At 52.0% G+C, this 19,668-nt stretch overlaps 1 protein-coding gene across 3 annotated transcripts in view; it reads left to right on the top strand.

The window, feature by feature from the left end:
• PRR5 (proline rich 5) overlaps positions 1-10,615 on the top strand; it is a 45,896-nt gene extending 35,281 nt beyond the window's left edge. For all 3 annotated transcript variants that reach the window (XM_031940837.1, XM_031940836.1, XM_031940835.1), the window contains 4 exons: positions 4,516-4,607; positions 4,939-5,079; positions 7,075-7,213; positions 8,558-10,615. In XM_031940837.1, the coding sequence (XP_031796697.1) occupies positions 4,516-4,607; positions 4,939-5,079; positions 7,075-7,213; positions 8,558-9,051 (866 nt within the window). In that variant the 3' untranslated portion in view covers positions 9,052-10,615. The remainder of the gene's footprint in view (positions 1-4,515; positions 4,608-4,938; positions 5,080-7,074; positions 7,214-8,557) is intronic.
• Positions 10,616-19,668: the final 9,053 nt, after the last annotated feature.

Below are 19,668 nucleotides of genomic sequence, written 5' to 3'. Positions count from 1 at the left end.
CAAATCCAGGTCAAGCGCTGTGCTCAGGACACTGGGCTTTGAAACCCCTCCATTGGGCTCATAGGATTTCTGAGATAGGGGCAGGAATTCTGGGAGTGGATTTACCAGTGGGACAAGATTTAGTGTCCAAAGGGACAACCAACGGGAAAGGGCAACAGTGATGGCTGTGCCAACGGAAGGATGAGGGGCCAATGCTTGCCCATCTTAGATATTACAGTGCTTCCCAGAATGGCAACAGTGCTTCATTTATCTAACTGGGGAACTGTAGGCACTTCACTCGGAGCAGGGACAGGCAGAAATGGTGACATTTTACACAAGATACTGATGATACAGGTGCATGGGTAATGTTATATTAGCACATTTCATATGTTATATATTATATTACATTCCATTGCATTGTGTTATATTATGTTACATTCTAGCTTAACCGATCCTATTATATCGATTATATTAGCACATTATGTACTATATTACAACACATATAATCTCGGGTATTACAATTTACAATGTAGCATATTATATATTACATTCTAGATTATTAAATTCATACACATTATAGCACATATCTTACAATGTATCATTTTATCTCTACCTTGTATATCACATATTACATCATTTTGTATTATGTTACATTCTATCCTATTATATCATATATTGCATTATATTATGTATTATATCACTATATAATTCTATATTGTTGTACTACATTGTATCCTATTCTATCAATGATATTAGCACATCATGCATTATACGATATCACACTGTATTACATTATATCATATTACATTGTATTATGTCACATATTACATCATATTGTGTTCTATATTACATTATATTATATTCTACCCTATCCTATTATATTATATATTAGCACATCATGCATTATACTTATATCACACTGTATTACATTATATCACATTACATTGTATTATGTCAGTATTACTTCAGAGCATATTATATATTACACTACATTCTATCCTATCCTATTATATTAATTACATGATACAGAGAGCACAGAACTGGTACCTGAGCCTCTTCATCTCCCCATGTTACAGATGGAGCAGCTGGGAGGCTCGGTCCATAGAGTGTTGGCTCTGAAGTCAGGAAGATCTGAATTCAAATCCTGCCTCAGATACTCACTGGCCATGCGGCCTTGAGCAAGTCATTTACCTGTCCTCTGCTTCAATTTCTTCACCTGTAAATGGGATAAAAATAGTAACTCCTTCCCAGAGCAGTGGCGAATGCAAAATGAGGTGTCTGGGAAATTCTTTGCAAACGCCAGAGGGCTTTATAAGTGCCAGATGAGGAAACGGGCTCACAGGGAATTCTCAGGCCTTCTGGCCGTCCCTCCCTCCCGGAGATTGGAGAGACTGGACTAGACGGGAGTCCTGGCTCCAGCTTCACGCTCACCCCATTGTCCAGGCTCACTTCACTCTGCTCCCTTTTGGGTCCGAGTCAGGAGAACCTTTTCCCTTAGCCCTCGGCCATCTCCCACCTCCACGCCTTTGCACGAGTCCTCGGTCTGGCGCTTTTCCCCAGGTGCCCCCTCACTGACAGTTAAGGAAGGAGGCACTGTGCTTGCAGTCACCCAAAGCAGGGTCTGCAGAGTCGTGAGTAGGAGGGAACAGGAAGTAAAGGCAGGGCCTTCATGGAGGACCCCAGGCCCCAGGGTTCTGGGGATGGGCCTCTGCTCTCCTTCCCGTTTCTGGCCTATGAAAACTGTGGCTCTGTTTTGGACCAGGGTCCTGACCTGGGGCCCCGGGTCCTCCTCCGGAAAGGCCTGAGCTTCCTTTCTTCCCACCCCTTGGGAGGAAACTCCCAGGCCTTGGGCCAGTAGAGAAAGCTGAGTCAGGGCCTCTGGCCCCATCAGGGGGTTTCCCCTCTCTCAGAGGAGAGACTCCACTCCCACCCAGAAGCCAGGGGGCTTCTGGCTCTCGTTTGTGAGCCTGCCACTGCAGGAAGGCCCTGGGCTTCCATCTGATCCCCTGACCAATGGCCATCTGGCTTAGAGGTGTCCGTATGGGGAAATGCGCCTCCAGAGAAGCAGCTCTTCCCCGCTGCATCGGCCCCCACCTCAGTCCTAAGATGAGCTGGGACCCCAGGCTAATACCCCCCTGCCAGGGGATGCTCTTCCGAAAATGGAAGCCAAGCTCTTCCCCCTGCCCCGGTCACCCCCAAACTTCTAACCTCATGGGTTCCCTCATTGCTATCTTTCCTACACTTTGCCCTCCCTTCTTCCGGAAGTCCTGGCTATGACCCTGAGTAAGGGGCAGCAGCCCCCCAGCTGCCATCTTACCCCAGAGGCTCCAGCACCAAAGGGCTGGTGTCAAGCTTGTCCCCTGTGGGGTCAAAGACCAGAGCCATGGTCTGCATTTGTTGTCCACCTGCCAGGGGGGCTTTTCTTCAGCGCCTCGATGGCGATGAGTGTGTTTGTTCCTGAGATGCCCCGCAGGGCCCAGTTCAGACTGTCCCTGTAGTGTGCTGATCAGGTGAAGATGGGCCCATAAAGGGCCATCTTGTCCTCTGAAAAGATCCTGGAGGAATCCATGGAGGAAAAGATCCTCCATGTGACCTGTCTCTCTAGGCCTCAGAGAGCCACGTCTGTAAAATGGGTGGCGATTATATGCTTGAGCCACCGACAACTTGGGATCTAACTAAGGTGGTGTGGCTAGGGCATTGTCCCACAGCACTGGCATTTAGAGGGTGTGTGGAGACTACTAGGAAGTACAGAAACACCTTGTCATTACAAGTCTGGAGCTATTTCAGAAGCTCTTGCAGGGAGCAGACCTGCAGGGTCTGCCCATGGGAGAGACAGAGGGACTGATGTCTCCATTTCTTTCCCCTTGACATTTGGGCCCTGACTGCTTATGGCCACAGTCTCAGCTAGGATGATCACAGGGACCTGCTTCTGGAACTGGAGAGGGTCATTCCTACCAGAGACTGAAGGACAGGAAGCCTGGTGAATGGGGTCATAAGTCTGGAGGTGGTGAAGCTGTCACTGCTGCCTCTGCCATCCTTTCTGTCTCTGCCATCCTTGCTGCCGCTGCCATCTTTTCCGCCTCTGCCACCCCTGCTGTCTCTGCCATCCTTGCCACCCCTGCTATCTCTGCCATCCCTGCTGCCTCAGCCATGTCTGCCGCCGCCACCTGTGCTGCTGCCTGGCACAAACTCTGTGTGTTCCCCCCAGATATGACCCAGTTTCTCTCCCATCTTGCTGCAGCCAAGCTGCCTCCTGGGATGCTCAGTCAGACAGCACTGGGCGGCTTTCATTGGTGTCCATGGCACCGAGTTGGGTGTGGGTGGATTCCCTCCACCCCCGTGGCCCTGACCTCTCGGGCCCCTGCTCGGCCGCCCCTCCATAGCTGCCCTCTCCTTGGGGACCTCTCCCCTTGGCACTTAGTCCTGAACCTGGGGAAGGGCCAAGAATATGTTCAGGAAGATCCAAGTTAGGGAACATCCCTAAGTCGGGGATACAAGTTCATATCCTGGGTCAACTGATTATAGTCTCCTGTGGGCCTCCTGTTCCCCTGTCAAAGGATTGAGCCAAAAGTTCCTTCTAGCTTGGATCCTATGGGCCAGAGCCTTCTGGAGGAAATGCTACTGGGGGTCCCCAAGGACAGAGGGAGAGATGTGACTTGTGCTCTTGGAGCCAACTCGAACCCTAAGCAGACCTGGTTAAAGGACCCACCTCCTGTGGCCCATGGTCCCAGCACCAGCCTCCTTCAGCTGGTGAGACCTGGCAGGGCACGATCAGAGCAGAGGCGGGCTCACAAGGAAGGATTTACAGCCAGTCCTTCAGAAGTAGGGCTGAGGAAGGGATGTCCATGGCCACCCTGTGCCCACAGGGCCTGGGCACAGATGGAGGAGTCGGGGGCCTGGAGATCCCCAGCGAGATGATGAGAGCACAGAGGAAGGGCTTTGGGAGCGAACCTCAGGGCCCTAGGTGCCAGCTCTCCGCCTTATTATTCTTAGTCATGTAGTAAGCCCCTGAAGTACGCCAGCCACTAGAGAGCCAGAGACAGGGACAGTCCCGCCCCCAAAGAGCTCACTTCCCTTCTGGAAAAGAGACAGTGCCTTTGTGGATATGTGTATATTAAAGAGAAGCAAAGGCTGTTTTGCAAGAGAGTCGGTGGCTGGGACAAGGGGGCCCAGAACAGCCTTCCACAAACTGAGCAGAATAACCCTCAAAAGGTATCCCATGAGTAGTTAGATTTATCAGCGCACCCCTCCATCCTCCCAGGGAGAGAAAGGAAACATGCATTATGCACTTACAGTGTATTAAGTTGGGTGCCAAGAGAGCACTGGCTCCGATGCGGGGGCCCTTTAATCCCAGAGAGCCCAGGATGGCGAGGGAATGGAGATTGGCACGTCCCATCCATGTACAGCGTCGAGGGGGGAAAACCAGCTTGGAGGGACTCGCCGGCCCCCTCCATGGCTTCTCAGGGGCTTGCTGCTTTTCCCTCTAGAATGCCAAGGGAAATCCTCCGGGCAGTAACTGGTTTTCTCTTCTTCTAGGACAGAAGCTTCTAGATTCTTTGGCCGAAACCTGGGATTTCTTTTTCGGGGATGTCTTGCCCACACTCCAAGCCATTTTCTACCCTGTTCAGGTGAATAATTTCAATGCAGTGACTTGGAGATGGGCCACTTGGGTCTAGCTCGCTGTGTGCCTTTTTGAACCCCTTTCCCAACTAGGAAAGAGGGATGAGATTCTCGCACCGTCCCTTTCCTGGGATGCTCTAAGGGAACAAGTGCTGTGGACAGTGGAGCAGCCACGGTGCACTAGTCGGGCAGTCCCCTGCCTCTGGTCCAGGCACGGGCTCGGGCCTCTGGTGTGCACTGACTGGGGGAAGTCGATTTAACCTTGGAGCAGGTTCTGTGAGATCCTCGGGGGAGGGGGAGCTGCGGCCCCTCCCCTAACTCCAGCCCTCTTGTCTGCAGGGTAAGGAGCCCTCCGTCCGTCAGCTGGCCCTCCTGCACTTTCGGAACATTATCACGCTCAACATTAAGCTGGAAGATGCCCTCTCAAGATCTCGTGCCAGGATCCCCCCCTCCATTGTCCAAATGCTGCTGGTCCTCCAGGTCAGTGCATCCCGGGGGGTGGCTCCGGGGGCTGCAGTGGCGACTGCCGCACGTGGCCCCGATGCTGCTGTCACCCATGCTTCAGGCCAGACCCTCTCCCAGGGGCTGGGCCCTTCCCCTGCACAACAGTCTCACAGGTGCCTTGCCAGGTCCGTCCGAGGACTGATGGACAAATGGGGGTGAGAGGCGAGCAGGAGGTGCCCATCAGGGAGTCCGAGTGCCCTCGACTTTTCTCTGAGTCCCAAGGGAGCCATGCACCCAGGGGAGTTGGGTGGGGGATCCCCGCCACTGGCTCTAAAGTACAAATATAAACCCATTACCCACTTGCTGCCGGATCTGGGGATGGCACCGGGCTTGGCTATGCCAGTGGGAGAGGCCCCCGGGGAATCCCAGCTCGGCTGCGTCCTGATCACAGTGTCACCCCAGTGAGGGTGGCCGGACTGGGGAGGCCCCACTCAGTCTCATTCTTGGCCTCAGGAGCAGAAGAAACAATGGAAAGGCCTCCAAGGAGGCTCATTCTGGGCTGTGGGCTCCCGGGCCCCACCCACAGGTCTGTGGGCAGAGGCAGGATGGCCACCTGGGGGCTTCCTCTGGAGGGCTGACAGCTGCTCCTTCCAAATCTCGGTTCTGTGATCCCATGGAAAAGCCCAAAGGGGTGAATATAACGTGGCTCTGGTGGCCAAGTTGCCACTTGGTGCTCACTGAGCACAGGCTCTGATGCCCACCCAGCCCAGGCAGGAATCCCCCCTCCTATGTCCCTGACATGTGATCTGGGTCCTGCTCGCTTACTTCTAGTGAAAGGGAACTCACCCCCTGCCCTGCCCTGATAGGTCTTGGATGCAGAGTCAGGACTTGGGTCTAAGTCGTCACTCAGTGTGACCTTGGAAGAATCTGTGCTCTTCAGCCTCAGTTTCCTCATTTGTCGGTTGGGGGCGGTGGTGCTGACAGAGCGGGGATGGTCACACTGACACACTCCCCTCCCTCTCGGGGATGGGAGGAGCAAAGTGCTTTGTAAGGTGCAAAAGGCATTTGGAATGTGCTGCCATCCTTGGGTACCAGGGGGCAGGGAGGCGAGTGGGCACATATCCCTGAGGTGCCAGCCAGAGTCCATTGGTGGGATATGGGCTTCCCTGGCACAGCCCCTTCCCAGCCCAGGTAGAAGTTCCCTCATCATCCCTTCAGGGAACTCCCAAGCCAACTGGTCTGGGGGGCTGCTAGACCTTAATTTGGGGGCTCACCCTGTCCACAACTTGTTTATACACTTGTTTGCTTATCTTGCCCATAAGACTGTCTTGTCTTTCTTTGCAAATATCTCCAGACCTTATTAAAGAGCCTGTCACAGTGGGTGCTTAAGCAGTGCTCTTTGACTCCACTTGCCACCACATGCTCCCTACCAAGGAGCTCATGGTGTAGGGTTGTGTGCCCTTCTTGTTCCACTACAAACAGCACCTTAGGGACCAGCAAAGGGCACGTGACTGGGATGCTCTGCTCCCCTAAACGTGGCTTGTAGAACAGCCTCTGCTTCTTGTGGCCCATTAAATAGACTGGCACCCTGGCCAGACTAGGACCTTGGCCTCCATTTACCCTGCCCATTCCTTGGGCAGGAAAGCAGGGGCTCTGAGTGTGGGGGTGAGCACGGTGCTGGTGCAGTGGGGCAGGGGAATCATTATAGAACCTGTTCCAGGCTGGGAGCCAGTGAAGAAAAAAGAGCTTGACAGGCAAAGAGGGGGATGCATCAACCGCGTGTGCAGCTCTGCCAGCCTCAAGCTTGGAGGACAGGGAGCCTGGGGGTGATGGCTGCACATGCAGCATCCTTCAGCTTTCAACAATCTGGGCTTGGGAAGGTGGGAGCCCACAGGGTCTTAGACAGAGGGCATGTTGAAATGGGATTCTTCCCAGTGTGGCCTGTCCCTTAAGCCAGACTGCCACACTGCTGGCTCCTCACTCTCTCCACCATGGGCCCCCTGCTCAACAAACTTCCCTCTGCCTTCTCAGGGTGTCCATGAATCCAAAGGCATCACAGAAGACTATTTGAAGCTCGAGGCTCTGATCCAGAAGGTGGTCTCCCCTTACCTGGGTACCTATGGCCTCTATTCCAATGACGGACCCTTCACACACTCCTCCTGCATCTTGGGTAAGTGGCAATTGGGCCCTCTGAACTCCACAGACAGGGAGGTGCAGATTCAGCTTGAAGCCCGGGCCTCAGTGGTTGCTTTTGGGAGGGAGAGGAAGGGAGGCAGGGAGGAAGAAATGGAGAGAGAGGAGACAAGAGAGGGAGAAAAAAGGGAAGGAGGGAGGCAGAGAGAGATAGAGACAGAGAAAGACAGTGAGGGATGGGGGTAGAGACAGGGGAAGAGAGGGAGAAAAAGGAAGGGAGGCAGGGAGGAAGAAATGGAGAGAGAGGAGACAAGAGAGGGAAAAAATGGAGGGAGGGAGGGAGAGAGAGAAAGACAGTGAGACAGAGATGGGGGAGAGACAGAGGGGAAGAGAGGGAGAAAAAGGAAGGGAGGCAGGGAGGAAGAAATGGAGAGAGAGGAGACAAGAGAGGGAGAAAAATGGAGGGAGGAGGGAGAGAGAGAAAGACAGGAGCAGAATGGGAGAGACAGAGGGGAAGAGAGGGAGAAAAAGGAAGGGAGGCAGGGAGGAAGAAATGGAGAGAGAGGAGACAAGAGAGGGAGAAAAAAGGGAAGGAGGGAGGCAGAGAGAGATAGAGACAGAGAAAGACAGTGAGGATGGGGAGAACAGGGGAAGAGAGGAGAAAAGGAAGGGAGGGGGAGGAAGAAATGGAGAGAGGAGACAAGAGAGGGAAAAAATGGAGGGAGGGAGGGAGAGAAAGACAGTGAGACAGAGATGGGGGAGAGACAGAGGGGAAGAGAGGGAGAAAAAGGAAGGGAGGCAGGGAGGAAGAAATGGAGAGAGAGGAGAAGAGAGGGAGAAAAAGGGGAGGGAGGGAGAGAGAGAAAGACAGTGAGGCAGAGATGGGGGAGAGACAGAGGGGAAGAGAGGGAGAAAAAGGAAGGGAGGCAGGGAGGGACAAATGGAAAGAAAGAGAAGTTGTGGAGAGAGAAATGCAAGGAAGGAGAGAGGGAGAGACGGAGAGAGACAGGAGGGGGAGACAGAAAAAGAAAATGTCAGGCAGACTTTGAGACAGATGAGGGGAGAGGGAGAGACAGAGACAGAGGGGGGAAGAGGGAGACAGAGGAAGAGAGGAAGGGAGGCATGGAGAGAAAAATGGAAGGAGGAAAGGAGAGAGAGGGAAGGAGAAAGATGAAAGGAAGGAGAGAAAAGGAGGCAGAGAGGGAGAGACAGAGACACGTGGTGGTGGTGGGGGGGGGGGGCGGGAAGAGTGGAAGAGACAGGGAGACAGATGAGACTCCGAGGCGCGCTGGAGCCCATCTTTGGCCTCTGGCCTCCCGGGGTCTCCGAGCCGATGCCCTGGCCCCGCCGGCCTCACGGGCCTCTGATCTGTCTCCCCCAGAAAAGCGCTTTTCCCGGCGCCCCAAGGCAGGCGACACCCTGGCCAAGAACCCGGTGGTCCGCTCCAAGAGCTACAACACGCCGCTGCTCACGCCGGTGGCCGAGTACGAGGCCGAGGGGCTGGCGGCCGGCGGCGCCGGCGTCCGCAGACACTCCGTCTCCGAGATGACGTCGTGCCCCGAGGCGCAGGACTTCGCGGCCCTCGGCGCCGCCCTTGACCTCGGCTCCCAGGGCTCGTCCCTGGCGGCCGAGGCCGAGCGCTCCGGGGCCCAGACCCGCCCCGGGGGCCCGTGCCGGCAGCACCTTGAGCCCAGCCCGCCCTTCCGCCTGGCCCGGGCCGGAGGCTCGGCCCCGTCCTCCAGCCCCGAGAACCTCGTAGACCAGATCCTGGAATCCATGGATTCCGACTCGGAAGGGATCTTCATAAACTTTGACCGAGGACGCTCGAAGGCCGCGGGCTACGACATGGACGGGGGCAGACAGAGCGTTGTGTGACGCCTCCCAGCGGGAGGACAGCCCGGCTAGGGGCTTGGGCAGAACGTGTGTCACAGGCGGCCGGGACGCGGAGGGCAGCCTGCGCGGGGAGGAAGGCCCGGGCAGAACGCCCTTCCTCCGTGAGCCTCGGCCTCCTGCTAAATAGGGGGGGAAATCCTGCCCTGCTGACCTCCGGGGCCGACCTGAGGATCCCAGGAAATAATAATATGTGCCTAGGCACTTTGGAACTCTAATGCACTGTGTGTGTGTGTGTGTGTGTGTGTGTGTGTGTGTGTGTAAGAGAGAGAATGAATGAGAGAAAGAGAATGAGAATATGAGAGGATACAAGACATTGGATGTATTTTTTCACTCCCTGGTTTTATCAATCCCCTCCCATCAGGTTTTTTGCCACCTGGACAGGGCTTCTCCAGGGGAGGGGCTTCCCCAGAGGATTGATCTCAGCGCTCCTTCCCATTTCTCCCTGGGACTCTTCAACCTCGGGAGCCTTTTTTTTTTTTTTTTTTTTTTTTTCATTCTTTATCAACTGGTCACCAAGTGTTTTCCCTGAGCCTGGCACTGGGCGAGGCATTAGAGATACAGATGAATAATCCAGCAGTTCTTGTCTCGATGGAGCTCACTTTCTGCAAAGGAATATAACAGAGCTGTAGACAAGTAATAAGCTGTCGAGGAAACACAAAGGGGTTTTCCACCAGAAGGACACTAGGATTGAGTTTCTTGAGGCTCAACCACTGGGCACTGGGTCGGTGAGCAGCCTTGTTCTCAGTCCAGGCTCACCCAGATCCTCCCAGGCAATAGGAATATCCCGAGGCTGACCAGCATACGTGGGTCACCCAAACACACACACACCTCCCTCAGTCCCCTTTCAGGGTCGGCATTCCAGGAGAGACTTCCAGGGAAAGTTGAGAGGGAAGCCTCTCAACAGGGCAGCCAAACCCTTTTGGTCAAGGTCACTCCTCTAAAAGTGCCCCAAAGCTCCATGGGTATCACCAGTCTCACCAGGGACAGTAACATTCAAGCTTCCCCACCCCTCAATCCCCACCAAACAAGTGCCCTCCATGAGTCGGGGCTGCTGTCTCCTCCTGATCCTATCCATAACCTGACCGTGATGCTGGCAGCCTGGACCCCCCACTCCACCCCCAGCAGTGATGGCTCCGACCAAGAACGGTCTCTGTTGCTGAATCTGTGACTGGAAACGGCTAAAGAAAGGTGCTACTCTGGAGCGGGTCTCCCCTTCTCCTCTCCCCAGCTCAGGCTGCCTCTTCCCAGGCTCCCTAGGCACAAAATGGCAAAGAGGAAGAAACGTCCCCAGAGTAGCCTCATTTATTGAGCAGGCCTGGGTCTGGCTGCAAACAGCGCATGGGTTTAGGCACAGAAGGAGTTTCCCTGCCCCTCTCCCATCCCTATCCAGGACTAAGGTAGTTTCCAAAATGAGGAGGCTGGGAACCAGAGCCTTGCCTTCCCGCCTGCCTTCTGCACTCTTGGGCTGTGGTTCCCAATTTTCCCCTCATTGGTCCAAATCCCACAGTCTTGGATACTTAAATTAAAATCCATAAATATAAAATGATTGTGTGTGTATGTGTGTGTGTTAAAATCCTGCCTGTGGATTCCATTTTCTGCAGTTCCTTTTACCAACATTAACTGCCTCCTCTGGGCAACGCATTGGAGGGAGCCAGAAGTGGCAAACGTCCCATGTGATGAATGTGGGAGATGTACCCAGAAATGAGTGGTACACATCAGGAAATGAGCAGTCCTTAAAAGAGATCAAAGGCCCTGGAAAAAATGGCCTTGTTAGCTGGAAAACTTGAGAAAGCAGTGCAAGTCACACAGTACAGGCTTAATACGTACTTACTTGTGGGCTGATTCATCAACTGGAACTGCGTCTTGGAGGAAGGGAAGGATTTGCCCACACGAGTTCAATGAAGCATCTTCTCTGAATACTAGATCTGTAGGCATCCAAAGAGAGCAAAACTTTTTTTTTTTTTTTTTTTTTTGGGCGGGGGGAGTCTTCCCAGGCTGTGATCGAACTTAGGTGTTAATTTCAGGAGGTGGGAAGCCCTGACACCCGGTGGAGGGTGAGATCACTCTCTGCCGAGGTGTAGATCCCTACCTTCTCATTTTGAGCAGTCCTTGTCCCTGCTTCCTCATAAACCCAACACTCTGGAGGCCTTCCCCAGGCATGGAGATGCTCAGGTAGCCCATCTGTGGCTCCTCACGCTTGTTGAACAACTAGCTCATCTAGTTCTGGGCTCATTCCTCACTAACGATGTATTCTCAGCCCTTCTCATGCACTGCCTGGGGACTTGTTTTTTCCTGGTGTTCGCCGTGGGCTTCTCCACTGATATTTGATGTTCTAAAGGGCACGGCCTTTCCACATCACTAAAAGAATATAAGTATCATAAAGGAGAATTTCTGAATGATCCTTGAAAAAACAGTTCATTTCCCAAATGGGATCCAGCTCACTCCCTTCAATCCCAGACTTGGCTCATCTGTTTGCCTGCTGAGCCACCATTATGTTTAATTGCCGGGCCAGTCAGTCAGCTGTATGGCATCACCTGGGCAATGGACATTATCATCCATTTAGCTTCCCCATGTGGATCGTTAGTCCAGTTTCTTTTGAGCAGCCCTAGGTCTTCTGAAGATTCATATCATCCTCAAGCAAGAAGCAATCTGAGGGTCAGCACCTCCAATCGCCTTCCCTTGAATCCCCTCATGTACACAGTAGATGCATAACAAATGCTGAAGAATGAATGAATAGCATGGCATTGTGGAGGGAAAATGGATTTGGAGTCAGAAGACTAGTGACCTTGACTTCAACATTTCCCTTCCTGGGGATTCAGGCTCCTTGCCACCAAAATGAGGGGCTCACCCCAAATGGCTTCCTAGCCAACTCTAAACCACATGATATTAAGTTGTTGTGGGTAGCTGGGGAAGACAAATCCTGGTAGAGAGGGGTGGACACTGGTGACAAACACACTTCCTTTTCTGCCCTTCTTCAGCTTTTGGCAGGGAACAAGGCACCTCTTGCTTCTCACGGGGCAATCAGATGTCTCCTTAGCTGGCGGTGTGCCCCCCTTTTTCCTGGCTGCAGAAAAAGTGGGTGAAATATAAATGTTTGAGTATCCGGCCCTGGTTGTGAGAAGGCATCTTGAACTGTGACTGAGATCTGGGGGAGGGAGGGGACTTTGGAAGTTGTAAACTTCTTGGGGAAAGGGTGTGCCTGAGCCCCTGGCTCTTCCTCCTGCTCCATGTGTCCCTCTCTGGGCCTCAGTTTCCCTTTTTATACAATGAGTGGCTTGGACTAAACTCTCAAGTTCTTTCCAAATACAACTAAAATGGAACCTTTTCCTTTCATAAATGAGGAAAAAGACTCCCCCCAGACTTCCCCTGAGGAGGGGAAACTTGTCCAGGGTCACCCTACAACTGTAGAACTTCAGGTGTTTTGATCTGGAGGTGGGGGGGCATTTCTTCCCCCACCCCCAGTGACTCCTCATTGATTGTTGATCATTTTCCAGATAGTTGTTATGCAAGCTTGTGAGGGACCCTTGGGACCTACACTGAGGGAGCAGATTGTGGAGCTTGGATGAAGAACTTTTTCTACAAAATACAGACACCAGCTGTGCCTCAGTTTCCTCATCTGTGAAATAAGAACCACCATCCCCAGAGGGTGAGGAAATGCTTTTGTAGTCCATCACTACAACTGTCAGGGTTTTGGGAAACAAAAAGAGGTAGGAAGACGTTGGCAGAAAGGGGCATCTGGACTCTATGAATAAGCCTTAGTTAGATCAAGGGTACCAGAAGCATGGAGCTTAAGGGGACCCCAGAGGTCAGTGTGCAACCCTCCATTTTTTTATTAAAGATTTTTATTTTCAAAATCATATACATGGATAATCTTCAACATTCACCCTTGCAAAATCTCGTGTTCCAAATTTCCTCCCTCCCTTCCCCCCACTCTAGATGGCAACTCATCCAATATATGTTAAGCATGTGCAGTTCTATATATATTTCCACAAATCCTAGGTTGCACAAGAAAAATCAGATCAAAAAGAGGGGAAAATGAGAAAGAAAACAAAATGCAAGCCAACAACAAAAGAGTGAAAATGCTGTCCAACCCTCCATTTTATGAATGAGTACAAGGGATTTGTCTACGGTCACATGGGGAGTAAACAGAAGAACACCCCAACCCCCATTCTTGGCCTCCAAATTCATCACGCTATGAAGAGTAAGGAGCAGGGCCAGAACTCGAACCCAGACCCAGAGCCTCCCCGATACCCCTCCAACCAACAGCAGAGATCACAAAACAGGAAACAAGCATCACTGTTAGGAGGATTTCCGATGGGGAGGATGGAGGAGAGAAATCAGAGGAAGGTGGGCAAGTTCCGAGTCCACAGCAAAAGCTTGGATTGTCAGTGCCCATGAGGTTGGGAAAATGGCAGGGCCCTTCTGCCCCTAAGTGTGGGATTCTCAGAAATTGGTTCTTAGATGTGGGTAAGAAATGGTGATTGACTCTGATGTTAACCTGGAAGCCTTTAGTTTTTCAAGCACCTGAAGGTCTGGGATTGTGTTTGTGGAGGCTGCTGGGATGAGGGGAGCTAGCTTCGGGGGATGAGAGGCTATGTCCAGATAAGCACAGATAGGCAGAACTGGGAGCTCTTCCTCCTCCTCCAGCAAACTCTCCAAGCAGCAGTTGTAGCTCCCTGAGGGGGTCTGAGGAAGGACACCTGATCTGATGGGATTGGCAACAGATAGTCCCTCTCATTCTCTGATTTTCTGATTCTACCAACTTGTTCCTGAACTTCTCTGGATAAAGCATGTTGATCTAGACTTAGACAAATGCTATCATATCTTCAATGTTTTTCTGGACACTCTAACCACTTTTCATGGAGGGCTCTCCCTCCCTAACTGCTGGTGACAATAACCAATCACCCTGGAGTGGCTGAGAACAAAAAGTGAGATAAAATGGCAACAGTTTTGAGAAGTAATTTTAATTATTATCCCGATTTTGTGTAGGAGGAAACCAAAGAGCAAGAACTGCTAAATGACGCGGGGCTGGGTGTTTCCATGGCTAGTAAGTGCTGTTGGTTGGTGAGCCTAGAACTTGTGTCTCACAAAAAGCACACTTACACACTCACATACACAAGTGCTATTGGATAATTATAAGAAATTAAGTCTGTCACAAGCACATTGAAACAGTCACACATTGACTATAATAATTGCAGTCATTTCTATAGCAACTCTCAACTAAGATGAACATGTTAATTCATTATTATTCAAATGCCTGCTGTGGGTGTTGGAAGTGTCTGATCCATCCAGAGCTGTCCCAAATCCAGGAAGCTTGTTATGGGGTGTGTGTGTGTGTGTGTGTGTGTTTTATTTTGGTGATAATAGTCCTGAGAAATTCTAGGAGCAGGATTTCAAACTGACCTTATCCTTCAGACCCATTTATCAGTTGGCTATTTGCATTTACTGTGCATTTATTAAATCCCTAAGGGCAAGGAAACTTTGGATTGGGGTGAAGACCAAGCTAAGGAGGGACCTTAGGAGCCCTCTCTGAGCAGGGAGGCAGACAGTAGGCACTTAATAAATGCTTATTCCCTACCATCCATTCCCCTCCGTAAAACATGACCAGTCTGTGGCACAGAGATGATAAGGCACTCAAGTTTCCTCAGTTTGTTTCCCTGGAAGCTTTGCGACTCACCAGGGGCAGACCCTGCAGGAGCCCAAAGCAGCTGGTGACCCAGCTGGTTCTGTGATTTGTGGTCCAGGATCTTCATTCTGACTGGCTTCCCTTAGCCCCCCAGACAGCTTCTTACCTGTGATTTGGCCCTCAGCCATGGCTCTCTCTCTCTCCTTCCCTCCATCCTCTCTTGTCTGTCCCTTCTTTTTTCTTTCTCTTTTTTCCCCTCACTCTCCTTCATTGATTCTTTCTTTCTTCTTTCCTTTTCTTCCTTGCTCCCTAATTCATCTATGCTTTTTTCTTTTTCCTTCCTCTTGTCCATCTTTCTTTTTTCCTCCTTCCCTCCCTTCTTTCGTTCTTCTTCCTTCCCTCATTCCTTTCTCTCTTCCTCTTTTTTCATTCCAGCCTTCCATTCTTGTTTTTTCCTCTTCCCATTTTCCTTTCTTTCTCTCCTCCTCCTCCCTCTCCTCTTCTTCCCCTTCTTCCTCTTCTTTCCTTTCCTCCTCCCTCCCCTTTCTCTTCCTCCCCTCCCTCTCATCTTTCTCCACCTCCCTCATCTTCCTCTTCCTCCTTGCCTTCCTCTCCTTCATCTTCCCTCTCATCTTCCTCTTCCTTCTCCTTCTTCTTCCCCCCTTTCTTTCCCTTTTTCCTCCCCTTCCCCCCTTTCCTCTTCCTCTTCTTTCTCTTCTTTTCCCCCCCTTACTCTTCTCTTCTTCTTCCCCTTCTTCTTATCTGTCATCAAGATCTTCCTCTCTTGACTCTTCTGTCTCATTAGGCCTTTATCATCTGCCACAATCTGCCGTTGGGAGGGGCGTCTGTCTGCCTGCCTCAGGTGTCTCTTTCCCACTCCAATCCACCCTCCACTTAACGGTCAAATGGATCATCCAGGCTGGCCACAGGCCACCCCCACCCCCCAATTCAGTGAGCTTCCCTGGCTCCCTAGTCCTTTCCAGTCTACTACCCAATCTCCTCCAAGCCCCCTGCAATCCCTTTCTGCTGCCCCCCTCAGACTCTACCCCCAGGAGGGAGGTTTTCCTCACTGACAGCCCTGGTCTTCCCCCTAAGACAACACTAAATTTATCTTGGTCCTGGGGCAGCAGATAGAGCACCGGGCTTAGAGGCAGGAAGAAACTTCTTCCATTCAAATCCAACCTGAGTCTCCCTAGCTAGGTGAAAATGGGCTAGTCATGTCACCCTGTTGCCTCAGTTTCCCCATCGGTGAAATGGCAAACCTCTTAGGCATCTCTGCCAAACAAACCCCAAAGGGGGTCACAGTCATGGCTGAAAATGCCAAATAACATCTTGTTTGCACACTGTGAGTGGTCTTTTCTTCCCTGCCCCCCACTCCTTAGAGTGAATCCTCTTGAGGGTTTTCTTTGGGGGTTTTTTGTTTTAACTTTCTGTGTCCCCAAATGCTTAAGTTTCTGGGCCACAGTAGGCACTTAATAAATGCTTGTCTTATTGAGGTGAGATCCCTGGCAGGACTTTTTATCTGTTCATGAAGCATCAGGAGGAAGAGGAAGATAGAGGAGGAGGAGTCACCTGACCTAAGAAGGCCCCTGACTGAAACAGGAACCCCAGAAAACTTGACCCCATGCAGCGGTCAGTGGCAGAGGCCCAGTGGTCTCCCTCATTTTCCAGAGGTGCCCAAGGCTACCCAGAGCTAAAGAAGACCAGCTGGTATTTGAAAGTCCGCTGTAAAATGGGGACAAGACCCCGACTCCCTCTCGTTCCCGGCCTGTGCCTCTCTGGCTCGCCCTCCTCCTTCTTTTTGCCCAGCAGTCTGTAGTTCTGGGCCTCCCCTCCCACACTCTGGCAGATGCAAATCACATAAAGGAAGAAAGCCCGAATCTTGCGTTCTGCCTGTCCCCCTTCCTTTTTTCTGCGGTTGCGGAAATGCAGACTTCTCCCAGCTAGCACGATTACTCACCGTGGATGAGGGCAGGTGAGAAGGGAAAGGGGAGCCCCCCAGAAGGGGCAAAGAGGCAAGCCCCCTTCCCTTCCATCCCACGGGCTCTAGGATGCATCTTGGTGAATTGGCAATGATAGGACAGGATCCCGATCTTTTCCTTTGGGATGATTCCACCTTAGTGCTCCAGCTCCTGGGAACAGCTTCAAGATTGGGGTAGTTGAATGGGCTGGCACTGGCCCGGAGGCAGCTCTAGAGGCCTATTATGGAGAATGGGGGTGGGGGGAAGGCAACCCCAGGATGTCCTTATTACCTGATTATCTCCCCACTTAGTCTTATCCTAGCTCTGTTGTTCCAGAACCTGTAACCAAAGGGAGTTTTAGAAAAGAAAATGAACAAATTGTTCCCCTTTCAAGGGGGGTTGATTTTTACATGGATAAAATGACGTTTGCAGAACATGGAAAAGGTCAAACCTGATTGAAGCGATTACGTTCCAAGTTGGAAGGGCCCCGAAAGCATGGAATGCCATCATGCAGCCCAGGGCCCTCGGTGAACAGGGGCTGCTTTGATGCAAACCCTGGCAGGTGTTCCCAGAAGGGCCCTGGGCTCTCATCCCATCTCTAAGGTTCACAGCATCCCCTTGACCCAGTTATTTCATCTCTTGGAGTCTCAATTTCCTTAACTCTAAGATGATAGAGTGGGTTCCCCCCAGCTCCTGAAGCTTGGGTAAAGGGGTGGGGGCTTTGTGGAGGACCGGCTGGCACATCAGGCTTCTGGACTGGCCATCAGAAAACGCTGGTTAGGGGGCTTGCCTTGGTCCTTCCTAAGGAATGGCTCTCAGGGGATAATGGGTAAAAAGTTGCCCCTGAAGACTAGAAGCTCCCCCTCCCACTCACTAGGTTGAGGATTGTGTGAGGCAACTTGGGGAAGAAGGGAGCAACCTCTTATTCCCAGGGGTTCTCATTTCTTTAAACTTTGTTGTCATATTCCTAGGATCCATGATTTCTTCAGTGAACAGGAGTGGGGGTAGGGTGGATGAGAGAGCCTACGGTGGGATCTTCCCTCCATCCTTTGCATCTCTTAATTTCACGCCTTGTGGCCAGAATATTTTTCCCCCTCTGGAGACCTGGATGATTGGTCCCTGGAAAGATGTCCATTTTGAAGGGGCCAGAGTGTCTCATGATCTTCTGGGTTAACCTTCAAAAGCCCAGAAGACCTTCCCGACATTTGACCACTTTCAAACATCCATGCGGCGACTACTACGGGCAGAATAGAGCACTGAGCTGGCAGTCACAAAAGGAAACATTCGGTCAGAAGCATCTTCTTGGAGCACACAGCCCCTAATGGGAAGAAAAGCAAAAATATCGATCACTTTAATATACGTTGAACATGGATAAATTCAGGAGAGAGAAAGAAACCAGTGTGGCCAGAAGTCCAGCAGCTTCCTGAAAGAAAAGCCTTGGCAGAAGGATGCCCACCAGCCATTCTCAGAGAAGGCATGAATGTAAACTGACTTGATCTTCCTCCCAGCCTCCCTCCATGCCCTGGGCTAAGGCTGGGGGAAAGGTGAGGGCTTGTGTTGATCCCTTGAGGGCAGTCTCTACATATCCCTTTTTTGGTTCTTCAATGTTTTCCTTTTTTGGTCTTTTAATCCTAGGGACTAGCCTAGGGTCATGTACACACTGGGTGATTAATAAATGTTTTTCCCCAGCAGCGGGGTTGGAACTCAAAGGTAGGCTTCCTAACACCCACCTAGGCTACTTATATTGATTGCCCTTTCAGTACAGAGATGGGGAGTATGTTCCGAAGCTTTATTCCTGAGGGCTCTGCTGATCACGTGCTTTGTCACTCTGACCCTGGGTAAGTCCCTTCCCTTTTTTTCAGCCTCCTTTCTCTCATCTAAAAAATGTGGAAGGGGTCTAGGGAATGGGGAATTAGTCCTATTCTATAGACTCCCCCCAAAACACACCAAGGAATACAGGGGAGGTAGTTTACAGGGATCTTGACTTCAGAGACACGCAAGGAAAAGCTCCACAGCCATGGCAGACAGTGACAATGGTGGGCAGCCCGCCGAGACCGGAGTCCAAATGCCATTTTTTGTAAACTGAGGCTGTTGGACTTGCTGACTTAAGCTTAAGGAGCCTTATACTCCGAGAAGGATGGAGGGCAGCACAGAACTTCCTTTACTCAGGCTTCAGGAAGAAGTGGCTTGGCTGGTCTGGGTGGGAGGTGGGGGTTCTAGGAGTGGGGACAGTTCAATGGTTTCTGAGTCCTTCCCAACATTCAGTTTCTGGGCATCTCTGACTGAAGTTTCTCCTGCCCTCGTCCTTCTGTCTGGTCTCCCTCCCCTCCCTTAGGGGAGTGGTCCCAGTTGGGGCTCTCCAAGGTTAAGGAAATCGGGTCAAGGAGATGAGCCAGGGCAATCTGGGAGCAGTGCTACTGGGCCAGGCAGGGGTGGGGGTGGGGAGCAAGGGGAGGGCGAGGAGGAAACCTGAGATTGGGGAAGAGGGGAGGGGGGGGAGTTGAGCCAGCTAGGCTCGGCCTTATCGCCGAATACAGGAATGTGCACGCGGCCCGGCCCCGGAGTCACCTCCTCCATCCCATCCTCCTCCAGTCCCGTCCCCACTCACCCCACTGGGGCCGCAGGAGCAGGTGAGGAGCCCCCGGAGGTGGGGGTGGGAAGAGAGACACAAAGGGGAGTCCTTCAAAAGAAATCCCCGTCCTGGGAGGTCCCACTCATGTCCCGGGTCTCTCGATGGCCCTTTCCCCACGCATTCCCTGCTTTTTAAAAATTTCCTTTGTCTTCTTCCAGACCCCTCCTCTCCCTCCCCTCCTGCTCCAGCCCTTCTCTCCCTCCCCTCCCCTCTTGCCATCGCTCCGGATCCAGCCCCTCCTTCTGTAGCTCCATCTCCCCTCCTCTGCCGTCCCCTCAAAATTTCACTCTTGTCCTTCCCCAGTTCCTTCCAATCTCCAACCCCGCCCCCACTCCCGGCCTAGGAAATGGATTCCGGGCTCCGCTCCTCCCCCATCCGCT

The sequence above is a fragment of the Sarcophilus harrisii genome, chromosome 5 (genome assembly GCF_902635505.1).
Source record: "Sarcophilus harrisii chromosome 5, mSarHar1.11, whole genome shotgun sequence".
NCBI classification, from domain to species: Eukaryota; Metazoa; Chordata; class Mammalia; order Dasyuromorphia; family Dasyuridae; genus Sarcophilus; species Sarcophilus harrisii.
The sequence above is the reverse complement of the archived record's forward strand: the minus strand, read 5'-3'. Positions and strand labels throughout refer to the sequence as shown.